Source organism: Oncorhynchus keta, chromosome 33 (assembly GCF_023373465.1).
Source record: "Oncorhynchus keta strain PuntledgeMale-10-30-2019 chromosome 33, Oket_V2, whole genome shotgun sequence".
Lineage (NCBI taxonomy): Eukaryota > Metazoa > Chordata > Actinopteri > Salmoniformes > Salmonidae > Oncorhynchus > Oncorhynchus keta.
This window is the reverse complement of record NC_068453.1, coordinates 869,115-881,362: the sequence shown is the minus strand read 5'-3', so window position 1 is coordinate 881,362 and position 12,248 is coordinate 869,115. Positions and strand designations below refer to the sequence as shown.

General features: G+C 42.1%; 1 protein-coding gene and 1 non-coding gene across 2 annotated transcripts in view; both read left to right on the top strand.

Moving 5' to 3' along the window:
- Nucleotides 1-12,248, top strand: part of col4a3 (collagen, type IV, alpha 3) — a 117,007-nt gene that overhangs the window by 84,806 nt on the left and 19,953 nt on the right. The window contains exons 24-34 of the mRNA XM_035748320.2: nt 140-210; nt 345-530; nt 748-916; nt 1,089-1,181; nt 3,051-3,155; nt 7,156-7,250; nt 7,404-7,554; nt 7,631-7,744; nt 8,358-8,525; nt 8,611-8,700; nt 8,781-8,915. Coding sequence (XP_035604213.1) covers nt 140-210; nt 345-530; nt 748-916; nt 1,089-1,181; nt 3,051-3,155; nt 7,156-7,250; nt 7,404-7,554; nt 7,631-7,744; nt 8,358-8,525; nt 8,611-8,700; nt 8,781-8,915 — 1,377 coding nt within the window. The remainder of the gene's footprint in view (nt 1-139; nt 211-344; nt 531-747; nt 917-1,088; nt 1,182-3,050; nt 3,156-7,155; nt 7,251-7,403; nt 7,555-7,630; nt 7,745-8,357; nt 8,526-8,610; nt 8,701-8,780; nt 8,916-12,248) is intronic.
- On the top strand, nt 9,086-9,164 carry trnat-ugu (transfer RNA threonine (anticodon UGU)). The gene has a single exon. It is a non-coding gene; the product is annotated as a tRNA-Thr (tRNA).

The window sequence follows — 12,248 nt, the reverse complement described above, 5'->3', positions numbered from 1 at the left end:
GTGTATCACCCCAGAATTTTTTGACCTAGCATGGATGACAGCTCAAGCACTTTTTACAGGTTTGCTTCTCTACTATAGGTTAGTATGTGAAGAATACTCTATAGCTGCCCCTGTATTTACAGCATTTGTGTTTCACCAGGTCGAGATGGTGATCCTGGATCCAAGGGATCTAGAGGAGTCAAAGGTCTTGGAGGTCCACCAGGTCCACAGGTGACTTGACCTGGACTGACAGACATTATGGAATCGACGCCAGATTCAGATACAAATTCTTTATATAGGCGTTTTTACATTGTATGTGGGAGATTTTATTCTAATGATTTTGTCCTTTGTCTTTGTATCTGTAGGGTCCCTATGGTTTACCAGGTGTGCCAGGTTCTACAGGACCCAAGGGCGACAAAAGTCCCACGTCCCCAGGAGACAGGGGGCCTGTTGGCTCACCTGGGGCTCCAGGAGTTCCTGGGAGCGATGGGACTGACGGGGTCCCTGGAAACCCAGGACTGAAAGGCCAGCCTGGGCTAAAGGGCAACCCTGTGAGTGTGACCCACTCCACCTCCACCATTACACGCTGTACAATCAATGCCAATGACTGAAGAATGGTTATTGTAACAGTAATATCTGATCTGACTGTTGTTATAGCCTGTAACTAGTGCCTGTGTTTTCTCATGGCCAGGCCATGTGGTTTGGAAAAACTTGGGGCCCTATCCATGATGTACCCAGACTTAACTGTTTGGTGTCTGTTTGCTGTAGGGACCTCCGGGGCCCAAGGGTGATCGGGGCGATGCCGGCTCTCAGGGTATACGTGGACGGACAGGCCAGATGGGGACTCAGGGCCCCCCAGGTGTGGGGCCCCCAGGGAGCCCTGGACAGAAGGGCAACCTGGGGGTGCAAGGCCTGCGAGGGAGACCTGGAGATCCAGGTACAGTAAAATCATTATTTTTTCAAGAGAAACCTGGCATCCCAGCAATTTGACCTATGTCACAGAATGTGTGAGTGTGTCTCACTCTTGTCTAATTCGTGTCTCACTTGATCTGTTTTACAGAATGTGTAAATGTGTCACCCTCTTGTCTCACACTCATCTCCTCCTGCAGGAGAGAAAGGCTCAGCGGGTGAGACGGTAACAACCACAGGAGACCCAGGACTGAAGGGAGAGAAGGGTCATCAAGGCAACCCAGGACCTTCAGGTGAGGGCTTTAGCCATGAGCTCTGGGGGAGATTCTTGACATAAAGACAATATCATACATACACTAATAGCCCAGCAGTAGTATCACGACATTAGCAGAGAATTGATAGGATCATCGGCTGGTCATGGTGTTATTGTTTGTTTTTTTGTATAAATTTTTATCCACAGCAAATTACTTAACCCTTGTGTTGTCTTAAGAGTCAAAAATGACACACAACTATGTTTAACAGCAGAGAAAAAACCCTAAATTAGTTTTTTTCAACTTGAAATTTGATTACTTTTCCTAGAGTGACCCCAACATTAGAAAAAGTGAAACATTGGCTTTGTTCATATTTCCATGAAAGCTGAACACCACCAGGGTACAAAGATTGTCTTAGGGTCATTTTTGACCCGGCAGTTATAAAAATCATTTACACACCACAAAAACCACAAAGAGAGACACACACACACAATGAGACATTTTGATTGTGTGCTACTGATTGAATTCAGCCAGCAGCTCCTGAAGAGGAAGATCACAATGGTTAGAAAGAACAAGCCTGAGCTCCCCCCTGCACTCCTCACAACAAGGGGGAGAGAGGCATTCTCATCAAAGTTTGCCTTCACTCCCACCACCACTCTAGTTTCTTACATCCCAAAGAGGAGCAAGAATGTGGTCCTCCTGAGCACACTGCACAAAACGGCTGAGATCAGTGATCATGAGGACAGGAAGCCAGCCATCATCTTGGATTACAACCATAACAAAGGAGGCATGGACAACCTGGACAATGTGATTGGAACATACAGCTGCAGGAGGATGACTGCCCGCTGGCCCCTGGTCATCTTCCATAAAATCATTGATGTGTCCTCATACAATGCCTTCGGGATATAGAACAAGATCAACCCTACCTGGATTCCTTGTTAAGCGGAACAAGATGAGGCTGTTCCTTGAGCAGCTGGGAAAGGCACATAATAACCCCACACATTCAAAGAAGGGAGGGCCTCCCCCACACAGCAGCCTTTGCAGCACTTGTGAAAGTTGTTCATGGGGCTAACTCTTGTTCTTGTCCACCGGGGTCTGCAGCTGGGGCAGACAAGAGGAGGAGATGCCAATTCTGCCCCCCAAAGAAGGACTGTAAAACAAATACTATGTGCTGCACATGTGAGAAATACATCTGCAAAGTCCATGGAGATGCCAATCATATCTGCCCCCGCAGAAAGAAGGACTGTAAAACAAATACTATGTGCTGCACATGTGAGAAATACATCTGCAAAGTCCATGCAACCACACAAGGGCACTTTCATCCACCTGGCATACGGTCCTACATTTGTTAATTAGAGTTGATTGATTTATGTTCTTCACGTTCTATTATCATATTTTATTCTTATTTATTGTTGTTGTCACTATGTTGCCAAAAAAGGTCAAGACTGTTATTGTTTCCCTTCAATAAAATGCATTCAAAACTACTTTCTGCATATCTCTTGTTAAAAAATTTACATTTACATCTATGCATTATCTTTAGCAATAATAATAATAATAAACCTCTACTTTAGGAAAGAAAACAATTACAGTTGTGTTGTAATAACGAGTGGTGTCCACTGATTAAATGTAGTCTTTCTGTATTGTGAAGAGGGAAAACCCAGATATTCAGAAAGTTTGTGATGAATGACAGGTTGTTTCTACATGCAAAATAGATTTGGCGTTAAACATTCAATTAAGCTGCTTTATTTTAGGGGTTTAGTGAAGGACAAGGGGAGTATACAGAATGCTAAGACTACACAAGGGTTAACTATTAACATGTGGCCCATGTGGGAATCCAACATTCATCCATGGGGTTGCCAGCACCAGTTTCAAACCCAGTGAACTATTTTATAATTGCCTATATGTTTTCAGGGAATCCTGGTATAAATGGCTATCCTGGCTTCCCTGGCAATTTCGGCGCCAAGGGGGATAGAGGTCTGTCTGTCCGGGGCCCTCCTGGCAACACTGGGCCTAAAGGTGAGAATGACTTCGCTACCCAAGAACCCTAGCTCTGTTGTACCCTGGTAAGATCCTAGAAGGGCAACATAGTGTGCAGAGTTTTGTTCCAGCCCAGCACTAACAACACACCTATTTCAGGTAATCATGATAATTTGAAGACAGCCATTAGGTGAATCACGGAAGTTAGAGATGGGCTGGAACAAAAGCCTGCACACACGGCACATCCTGTATTACAGTTTTACTCCATTGTATACAAGTGTTTTTTGGAACTGTGGTCAAACATACATATAGTAGAACAACAATGATTTTTAAATGGTTTTATTTAACCTTTATTTTGACAGAGAAGACATATTGAGACCTAGGTCTCTTTTCCAAATGCACCCTGTATAATACAATATAAAATACACAATAATACCCCATAATGACAAAACAAAAACTGGTTTTAAATCATAAAAAATTCAAATATCACATTTACATACACTACCGCTCGAAAGTTTGGGGTCACTTAGAAATGTCCTTGTTTTTGAAAGAAAAGCTTCTTTAATTTGTTTAAATATTGAAATAACATAAAATTGATCAGAAATACAGTGTAGATATTAATGTTTTAAATGACTATTGTAGCTGAAAACAGATTTTTTTTAATGGAATATCTACATAGGCGTACATAGGCCCATGATCAGCAACCATCACTCCTGTGGTCCAATGGCACGTTGTGTTTGCTAATCCAAGTTTATAATTTTAAAAGGCTAATTGATCATTAGAAAACCCTTTTGCAATTATGTTAGCATAGCTGAAAACGTTTTTTCTGATTAAATAAGCAATTAAACAGATAGTTGAGTGTCTGGAGCATCAGCATTTGTGGGTTCGATTACGGGCTCAAAATGACCAGAAACAAAGGACTTTCTTCTGAAACTTGTCAGTCTATTCTTGTTGATTTGTTCGATAATGTCCATCAGTTATGTCCAAATATCTTCTTTTGTTAGGGCGTTTGGTAAACAAATCCAAAAGCGCATTCAGGTCGCGCAGAACGTAGGACGAAAAGTTACAGCCCGTAGAAACATGCCAACCTAAGTATGGAATCAATCTTTAGGATGTTTTTAACATAAAACTTCATTAATGTTCCAACCGGACAATTCCTTTGTCTGTACAAATGAAGTGGAATGTAGCTACCTTTCACATGAGCGCACCAGACCAAGGCTGTGGCACTCTGCCAGACCACTCACTCAAAGAGCCCTAATGAGCCCCTCCTTTAGAGTAGAATCCTCAAAACAGGTTCTAAATACTGTTGACATCTAGTGGAAGCCTTGGGAAGTGAAACATAACTAATATCACCCTGTATCGTCAATGGGGGCTGAGTTGAAAAACTACAAACCTCAGATTTCCCACTTCCTGGTTGGATTTTGTCTCAGGTTTTTGCCTGCCATATGAGTTCTGTTATACTCACATACATCATTCAAACAGTTTTAGAAACGTCAGAGTGTTTTCAATCCAAATGTACTAATTATATGCATATTCTAGCTTTAACGGCTGAGTAGCAGGCAGCTTCATTTGGGCACATTTTTCATCCAAGCTACCCATACTGCCCCCTACCCCAAAGAAGTTAAATAGTACCTGCAAATCACCAGTCTCAACGTTAACAGTGAAGAGGCGACTCCAGGATGCTGGCCTTTTCGGCAGAGTTGCAAAGAAAAAGCCATATCTCAGACTGGCCAATAAAGAAGAAAACATTAAGATGGGAAAAAGAACACTGGACAGAGGAAGATTGGAAAAAAAGTGTTATGGATAGACAAATCTAAGTTTGAAGTGTTCAGATCACAAAGAAGAAAGACCCAGCCACGTTTCATCTTCAATGCCCTTGCTGATGGAAGGAGGTTTTCACCCAAAATCTCACAATACATGGCCCAATTCATTATTTCCTTTACACGGATCAGTCGTCCTGGTCCCTTTGCAGAAAAACAGCCCCAAAGCATGATGTTTACACCCCCATGCTTCACAGTAGGTATGGTGTTCTTTGGATGCAACTCAGCAATCTTTGTCCTCCAAACACGACGAGTTGAGTTTTTACCAAAAAGTTATATTTTGGTTTCATCTTACCATATGACATTCTCCCAATCTTCTTCTGGATCATCCAAATGCTCTCTAGCAAACTTCAGACGGGCCTGGACATGTACTGGCTTAAGCAGGGGGACACGTCTGGCACTGCAGGATTTGAGTCCCTGGCGGCGTAGTGTGTTACTGATGGTAGGCTTTGTTACTTTGGTCCCAGCTCTCTGCAGGTCTTTCACTAGGTCCCCCCGTGTGGTTCTGTGATTTTTTCTGGAATTTTTGGTTCTTGTGATCATTTTGACCCCACAGGGTGAGATCTTGCGTTGAGCCCCAGATCGAGGGAGATTATCAGTGGTTTTGTATGTCTTCCATTTCCTAATAATTGCTCCCACAGTTGATTTCTTCAAACCAAGCTGCTTACCTATTGCAGATTCAGTCTTCCCAGCCTGGTGCAGGTCTACAATTTTGTTTCTGGTGTCCTTTGTCAGGTCTTTGGTCTTGGCCATAGTGTAGTTTGGAGTGTGACTGTTTGAGGTTGTGGACAGGTGTCTTTTATACTGATAACAAGTTCAAACAGGTGCCATTAATACAGGTAACGAGTGGAGGACAAAGGAGCCTCTTAAAGAAGAAGTTACAGGTCTGTGAGAGCCAGAAATCTTGCTTGTTTGTAGGTCACCAAATACTTATTTTCCACCATAATTTGCAAATCCTACAATGTGATATTCTAGATTGTTTTCCTAATTTTGTCTTTCATAGTTGAAGTGTAGCTATGATTAAAATTACAGGCCTCTCTCTCATCTTTTTAAGTGGGAGAACTTGCACAATTGTTGGCTGACTAAATACTTTTTTGCCCCACTGTATAATTAGATACATGTAGCTTCTCTTTTGTCAGGCTACACTGAACTCGAGCTTGGTTCCCAAGTTTCCTAACCATACCAAACCATCTAATAGTGTCAGCAAAATATTTGAATTGAGCAAGTGGGATCATAAACATTAGCATATTTTAGCTATCCGCAGTAGAAGAAGTCCTAAATGCCCAGCAGCTTTCAGATGTGAGCTAAACAGCTAACTTGCACTTGATATGCGTTTTTAGGCAATGGATGAGAAAGTGAACTTGTTTAGCTCAGTTGTATGCTGATTTGCGATCTATTAACAACAAGGGTTGCATTAAATAGGCACAATATTTTTATGATGCACTTGGCAATGTTCAATTCATTCACACAAAACATATAAACAAAGCATTCACTGTGAAAGTTGATACATGTAAGGCCTTCATATATAGGCTACACGCAGCACTTTGTTAAATTTATCAAATCAGTTATTGTTTTCTTGCTCAAACACTGAGCAACACCTGTAAAACTGAAATGTCTCTCAAAACACAGGGATGTCGATTCACATGGGACTAGTATTAATTAGAGGACTTCGGAGTTTGCCAAAAAACAGTAGGTTATTCTGGTTAGTCAATGTCCAGATTTCAGTTTCCATTTAACCCATCTAAACAGTAAGCTACAGTTCCCTTGACATGCCATAGGCCTATTTGAAGTCCTGTCTTGCGACTGTTGAATTTATTTAATGACCCTAAACCCTCCAACCCAAGGATATAACCACTTTGTGAATGTAAACGTTTAATGAAAAATGCGTAAAAGGAGAAGAATTGCCCATAATTCTACACCTTTTGATATATTTATTTCCAATCTTGATCATCATGGTTTAGTGATATTGATTAATACGATTTTTTTTTAAGACAGACTCATTTCATTGATGTCTTAATCTTTTTTTGTAGGCAGAGTTCTTATGATTCATGTATTTGCTTAATTTAACAGTATCTTGTAGTTTTGATGAAAGTATTTGCTGTTTAGAGAAGGCAACGTTTCTTCGAACTACACTGTTCCAAAAATGCTTGTACGTGATTGAGAAAAACTGCAGATGGAGCTCATGTACAGATTCAGTCATGAGACTGTTTCCCTCTCAGGTGAGAAGGGCCAGCCGGGGGTTGCTGGTGCCCCAGGGATTGGTAGTATGGGACGACCAGGACCATCCGGAGCTCCCGGGATGCCAGGCCCTAAGGTCAGTGGAGCACAAACATTTTGTGTGTGTGTGCACCTGCGTGATGGTGTTTGAATGAGTTTGTGAGTGCAAATGCGCGTGCGTGTGTGTGTCCTACTGTGGGCTGTCTTTGTGTGTCCATACATAGTCATTCTGTGTTGTATGGGTTTTTAGGGTGATTTCAGACCAGGGCTCCCAGGGCTGCCAGGTAGACCAGGCCCCCCAGGGGAGGATGGTTCTCTGGGGCTGACTGGAGACTCTGGTCTGCCTGGGCTTGGTAGATCGCCTGGCCTACCAGGAAGAGATGGTCCACAGGGAGACAGAGGTGAGTAGACACACACATACACACACCCACACACACCCACACACACAGTCTGATTGTTGCTTCTGTCTATCCTCAGGCAGTAAAGGTGCTGAGGGCTTGCCTGGTCTGCCTGGGGTTGCTGGGGAGTGTACGCTAGGCATTCCAGGCACTCCGGGGGCTGTAGGTCTCAAAGGAATCATTGGCTTAACAGGTACATATCCTTAGCCCCACAACTCAGCTGTTTTATACCGAAACAAGTGGCAAAGGATGCCCTTTTGTTTTTTTGTTTTTATCCCAGAATGTACACTACCAGTCAAAGGTTTTAGAACACCTACTCATTCAAGGGTTTTTCTTTATTTTTACTATTTTCTACATTGTAGAATAATAGTGACGACATCAAAACCATGAAATAACACATCTGAAATCATGTAGTAACCAAAAAAGTGTTAAACAAATCAAAATATATTTTATATTTGAGATTCTTCAAATAGCCACCATCTGCCTTGATGACAGCTTTGCTGTAAGCATGTAAGCATCTCTGTCTGAACACTCACTGCATGTACGCATCTCTGATGCTGTAAGCATCTCTGTCAGAACACTGCTCATAAAAGTTCTAGCTGGACTACTGTACATACATGTATGACACTCTCATAAACTCCTCTGGTTGTTCCCTCCTTTTCCCCTTTCTCCTCTCCCTGCTGTCTTGTTCTCCTCTCCCCTTTCTTTCTCTCTTCTCCCCTGTCTCTCTGTTCTCTCCCCCTTTTTTCTCCTCTCCCCCATCTCACTCTCCTCTCTATGTATCCTTGGATCTCTACATGCTTCAGGGACCAGAGGACAGAAGGGGGTGCAGGGCGATTCAGGTCTGCCTGGCAGAGGGGCCCCAGGATTGATTGGTCCGTTTGGACGGCCCGGGTTTGATGGACCCCCGGGACCTGGGGGGGCTGCCGGCCTGAATGGATTCAGAGGAAGAGATGGTGTACCTGGGGTACCAGGTTAGACCACTGTTGCTTTAAGATGAAGAAGATAATGTGCCATTGTGTGATCAACTGTTATGAACCTGTGTGTGTGTTCTCCAAGGCCTGAGAGGAGACATGGGGCCATCAGGAGCGTGTGGTACACCAGGAGCAGACGGAGGCCCAGGACCAGGGGGACGACTTGGCCCTAAAGGTAGAACTGTCCAATACTTTTATGCACACACACGCTATGATGATGATGATGATGTTGACGATAATGATTGCTGTCTCCAGGTCTGATGGGTGCTGATGGGGTGAAGGGCCGTGTAGGAGCCAGGGGACCTGTGGGAGATTCTGGGGCTCCTGGAGATATTGGAGTCACAACATACATCGAGGTCCCTGGGGACCCTGGGGACCCAGGACCTACAGGTCGGTCTCTGAATGACCCCTACCCCCAATCAACACTATAAACTCCAATGCTGATTCTGGAACATTAGCAGCACCCTGTCTTTATAGACTTACACACAGTATCTGTAGTAGGCTATTCCCTTCTCCCCTTGAGTTTTTAGAAACATTTACAGTGGTTCATCCTTTCCTTTGGTCCTTCTGTAGCTCAGTTGGTAGAGCATGGCGCTTGTAACGCCAGGGTAGTGGGTTCGATCCCCGGGCCCGGGACCACCCATACGTAGAATGTATGCACACATGACTGTAAGTCGCTTTGGATAAAAGCGTCTGCTAAATGGCATATATTATAAGTTGCAACGTACTGCAGCACAGCTTGCGTGGTGCCGCAGAATTCTATGGCACGTTATTTAAGTGCCAACCACTGGTACCATTAATGCTAGTTAGTGTTAGTTTGACCACCAGAGGGCATCTTTGAGAAGCATTTAATAGCCTTCAATAGTGGCTGTACTAGAGAATTTAAAACCTTTTTTTGGAAGAACATAGTATATGGGACTGATTTTAAGAAATGGCGCTTAATTTATTTGATTAATATTATGGTCTTTCTATTCCAAGAAAAACGAAAAACCCTTTAGGATGGAACAGAAAATATAGCCATCAAGGCCTTTTGACTAGAGAAATTGACGATACTATAACGCAACAAATACATTGATCATCTCAGCAAGGTTTTACCTGTGGTCGTGGAGCTGGGTGGAAGTGCAACTAAAATGTAGTTTAAATAACTACTAAACTTTTTTCTAGTTATTATTATTATTATTATTATTATATTATATTATTTTATTAACGAAAATAGATGTTGATGAAGAAATACTGTACGGCTGTTTGAGTTAGAAATGTAACACTTCAGATTACTTAAGCATTGCATACAGTAGCCGGGCTATAAAGAGTCTATTGTCCTGATAGTCGAGCTACAAGTTTTTGAAAACCTGTTTTCAAAATGCCACCAGCTGTCCATCACTACTGTAAATAAAAATGCAACATCTTGTTTACATTTAGTTTACATTATTTATTGTAACCACAATGTCACAAACAATTTGTATCTACCTTTCCAATTACTTTTAGAGTTTGGGGTTCATTTGATTAATTATGGTGTTTATATTCCAAGAAAAATTAAAAACCCTCTGGGTTTCCGTTAGGATGGAACGGAATATATGGAGCTGTACAACGTGACTGTCGGGAGTAGGCTACACAGTCCTGGGCTATTTAGCTAAAGAATCCCTGTGTCGTGCGGGCATGAGAGGGGCACGCGGGAGACCGATGTTTAATTCCCTGATGGGGAGCAAGGAGTAGGCTGTCATTGTAAATAAAAATGTGTTCTTAACTGACTTGCCTAGTTAAATAAAGGTTACACTAAGAGCATAACATTTCTACACCATAATTTGAGTCTAACCAATACCCAAACGAAGATTCAGTCAAAATAAAATCTCAAGATTTTGCTTGTCTGTCTCTGAGCAGAGCGAAACAATGCTAAAATAGTTGACCACAGCGGGTAGATAATTGCTTCAAATCCTATTGCTTCTAACTTCAATATGCTCTATAAATAAATAAGACCTACACCACTTTTAACAGCACATTACTCAACACTAGTGAGATTCATGTTAATATGACAAAATATGACATGACTCTCCACCAATAATTACATATAGAGTATTGGAGGATTCTAAATTATAACCAAAAGCCGCCTCATGGGTCTCCCGGTGGCGGCCGACACAGGTATCTGTAGCAACGCAATTTAGCATTGCGATGTGGTGACCGCTGCACCACTGAGGAGGCCCCATCCACAAAGTATCAAAATACAGGTAAAGGTATATTGTCCTGCTAATAGCCCATGATGGGCTATTATAATACTGTACATGGTGTCCCGGTCAGGATAACCAAAACATGTATTTATTAAAGACTATCAGAAAGAATGTTGGTACTTATTTTGATCCAAAGCCATGAATGAGTGAGTCACTCAGCTTTATGTAGGTGATGCTATATGAATGTGCCATCAACTTGATAATATATAACAATATTTTGGAGGTTATTTCGCTTTCAAAAAACGAAAGTGAGTGTTTCTAGTCTGAATAAAGGACAAAATAACATTTGTAAAGGCCAAAACATTCATTTCTGTTTTTAGAGGGAGAGAAACGCTGCACCAATTTTGCATCGCACTGTGGGTTTCCCAATCATGTTGGGATGTGATACATAATAATAACAATAATACTTATACATTTGACGATAGAATTCTCCCCCTTCCCTCCATCTGGAGCGTTTCCCTAGTCAGCGCCATTATTAGTGCAATTTCCCTTAAAGTGTTGCTCTGTGCTTCCCAGTGTGCTACCCTCCCCTGCCCTCCTCCATTCCCCATGGGCTAGGTCTGTCTTCTGTGCGTGGCTCTGCGGCCCATCCCTTTGCCCCCTGCCCTCATGCCTTGAACCTCGAGCACCCACCGCTATTTCCACGGATACAGCTGGAGAACTGCAAGGCAATCCCATTGAGTGCAGGAGCCATGACCAATATATATTGTCCTGCTAATAACAGGGTTAATAATATATCTGTGAGAATATATCCATGGAGCTTTTATATAATTCTAAATTAATAGTAACAATATTTTGGAGATTTTGTAGCAACACAGCTTGCACTGCTATGCAGTGTCTTAGACCATTGCACCACTCAGGCACTGTACAATGTGACTCGTCGGAAGTGGGATACAGTACCACAGCAAGAACAAAATAATCCTAACAAAATAAAATGATAAAAACCTTAGTGTAACAACAGTTTTAGTAAGTAATACTGAAGTCGTGCACAATTATCCGTTTCTATTTAGGTTTATATCACCCATTCACTATCAGTTAGAGACACAGTGGGACCCAAAAGCATAATCAGTGCTCTAACTCAGTGCTCTAACTCCCCCTTGCTCTGGTCTGGAGCAATGAAGTGGTGATGCAGGTTACCGTACTAAACCACAAAATACCCTTTTAAGTACTGCACCATAATCGCAAAACATTTAGTGGAGCAACCATTGTATGTTGGTCAATACCAAAACTGCTGTACTGTTTTCATCAGAAGAAAAATATACTGTCATGTTGTTTCTGAATTATAGCAACATTTTGTTTCTGAATCTGAAAAATAGTTTGAGAGTAATGCTCTGTTCCTGAGCATAAAAAACAATATTTCCTGTTGTGAGGGCTATTTTCAAATGAAGAAGTAACAACTAATTAATGCAAGACGTCTCAACGTGCCTTTGCAGTACATCGGAAATGTATTTGATGCTGTTGACAATTTATCTTTTGGGGATTAATGAAGAGATTATTTATG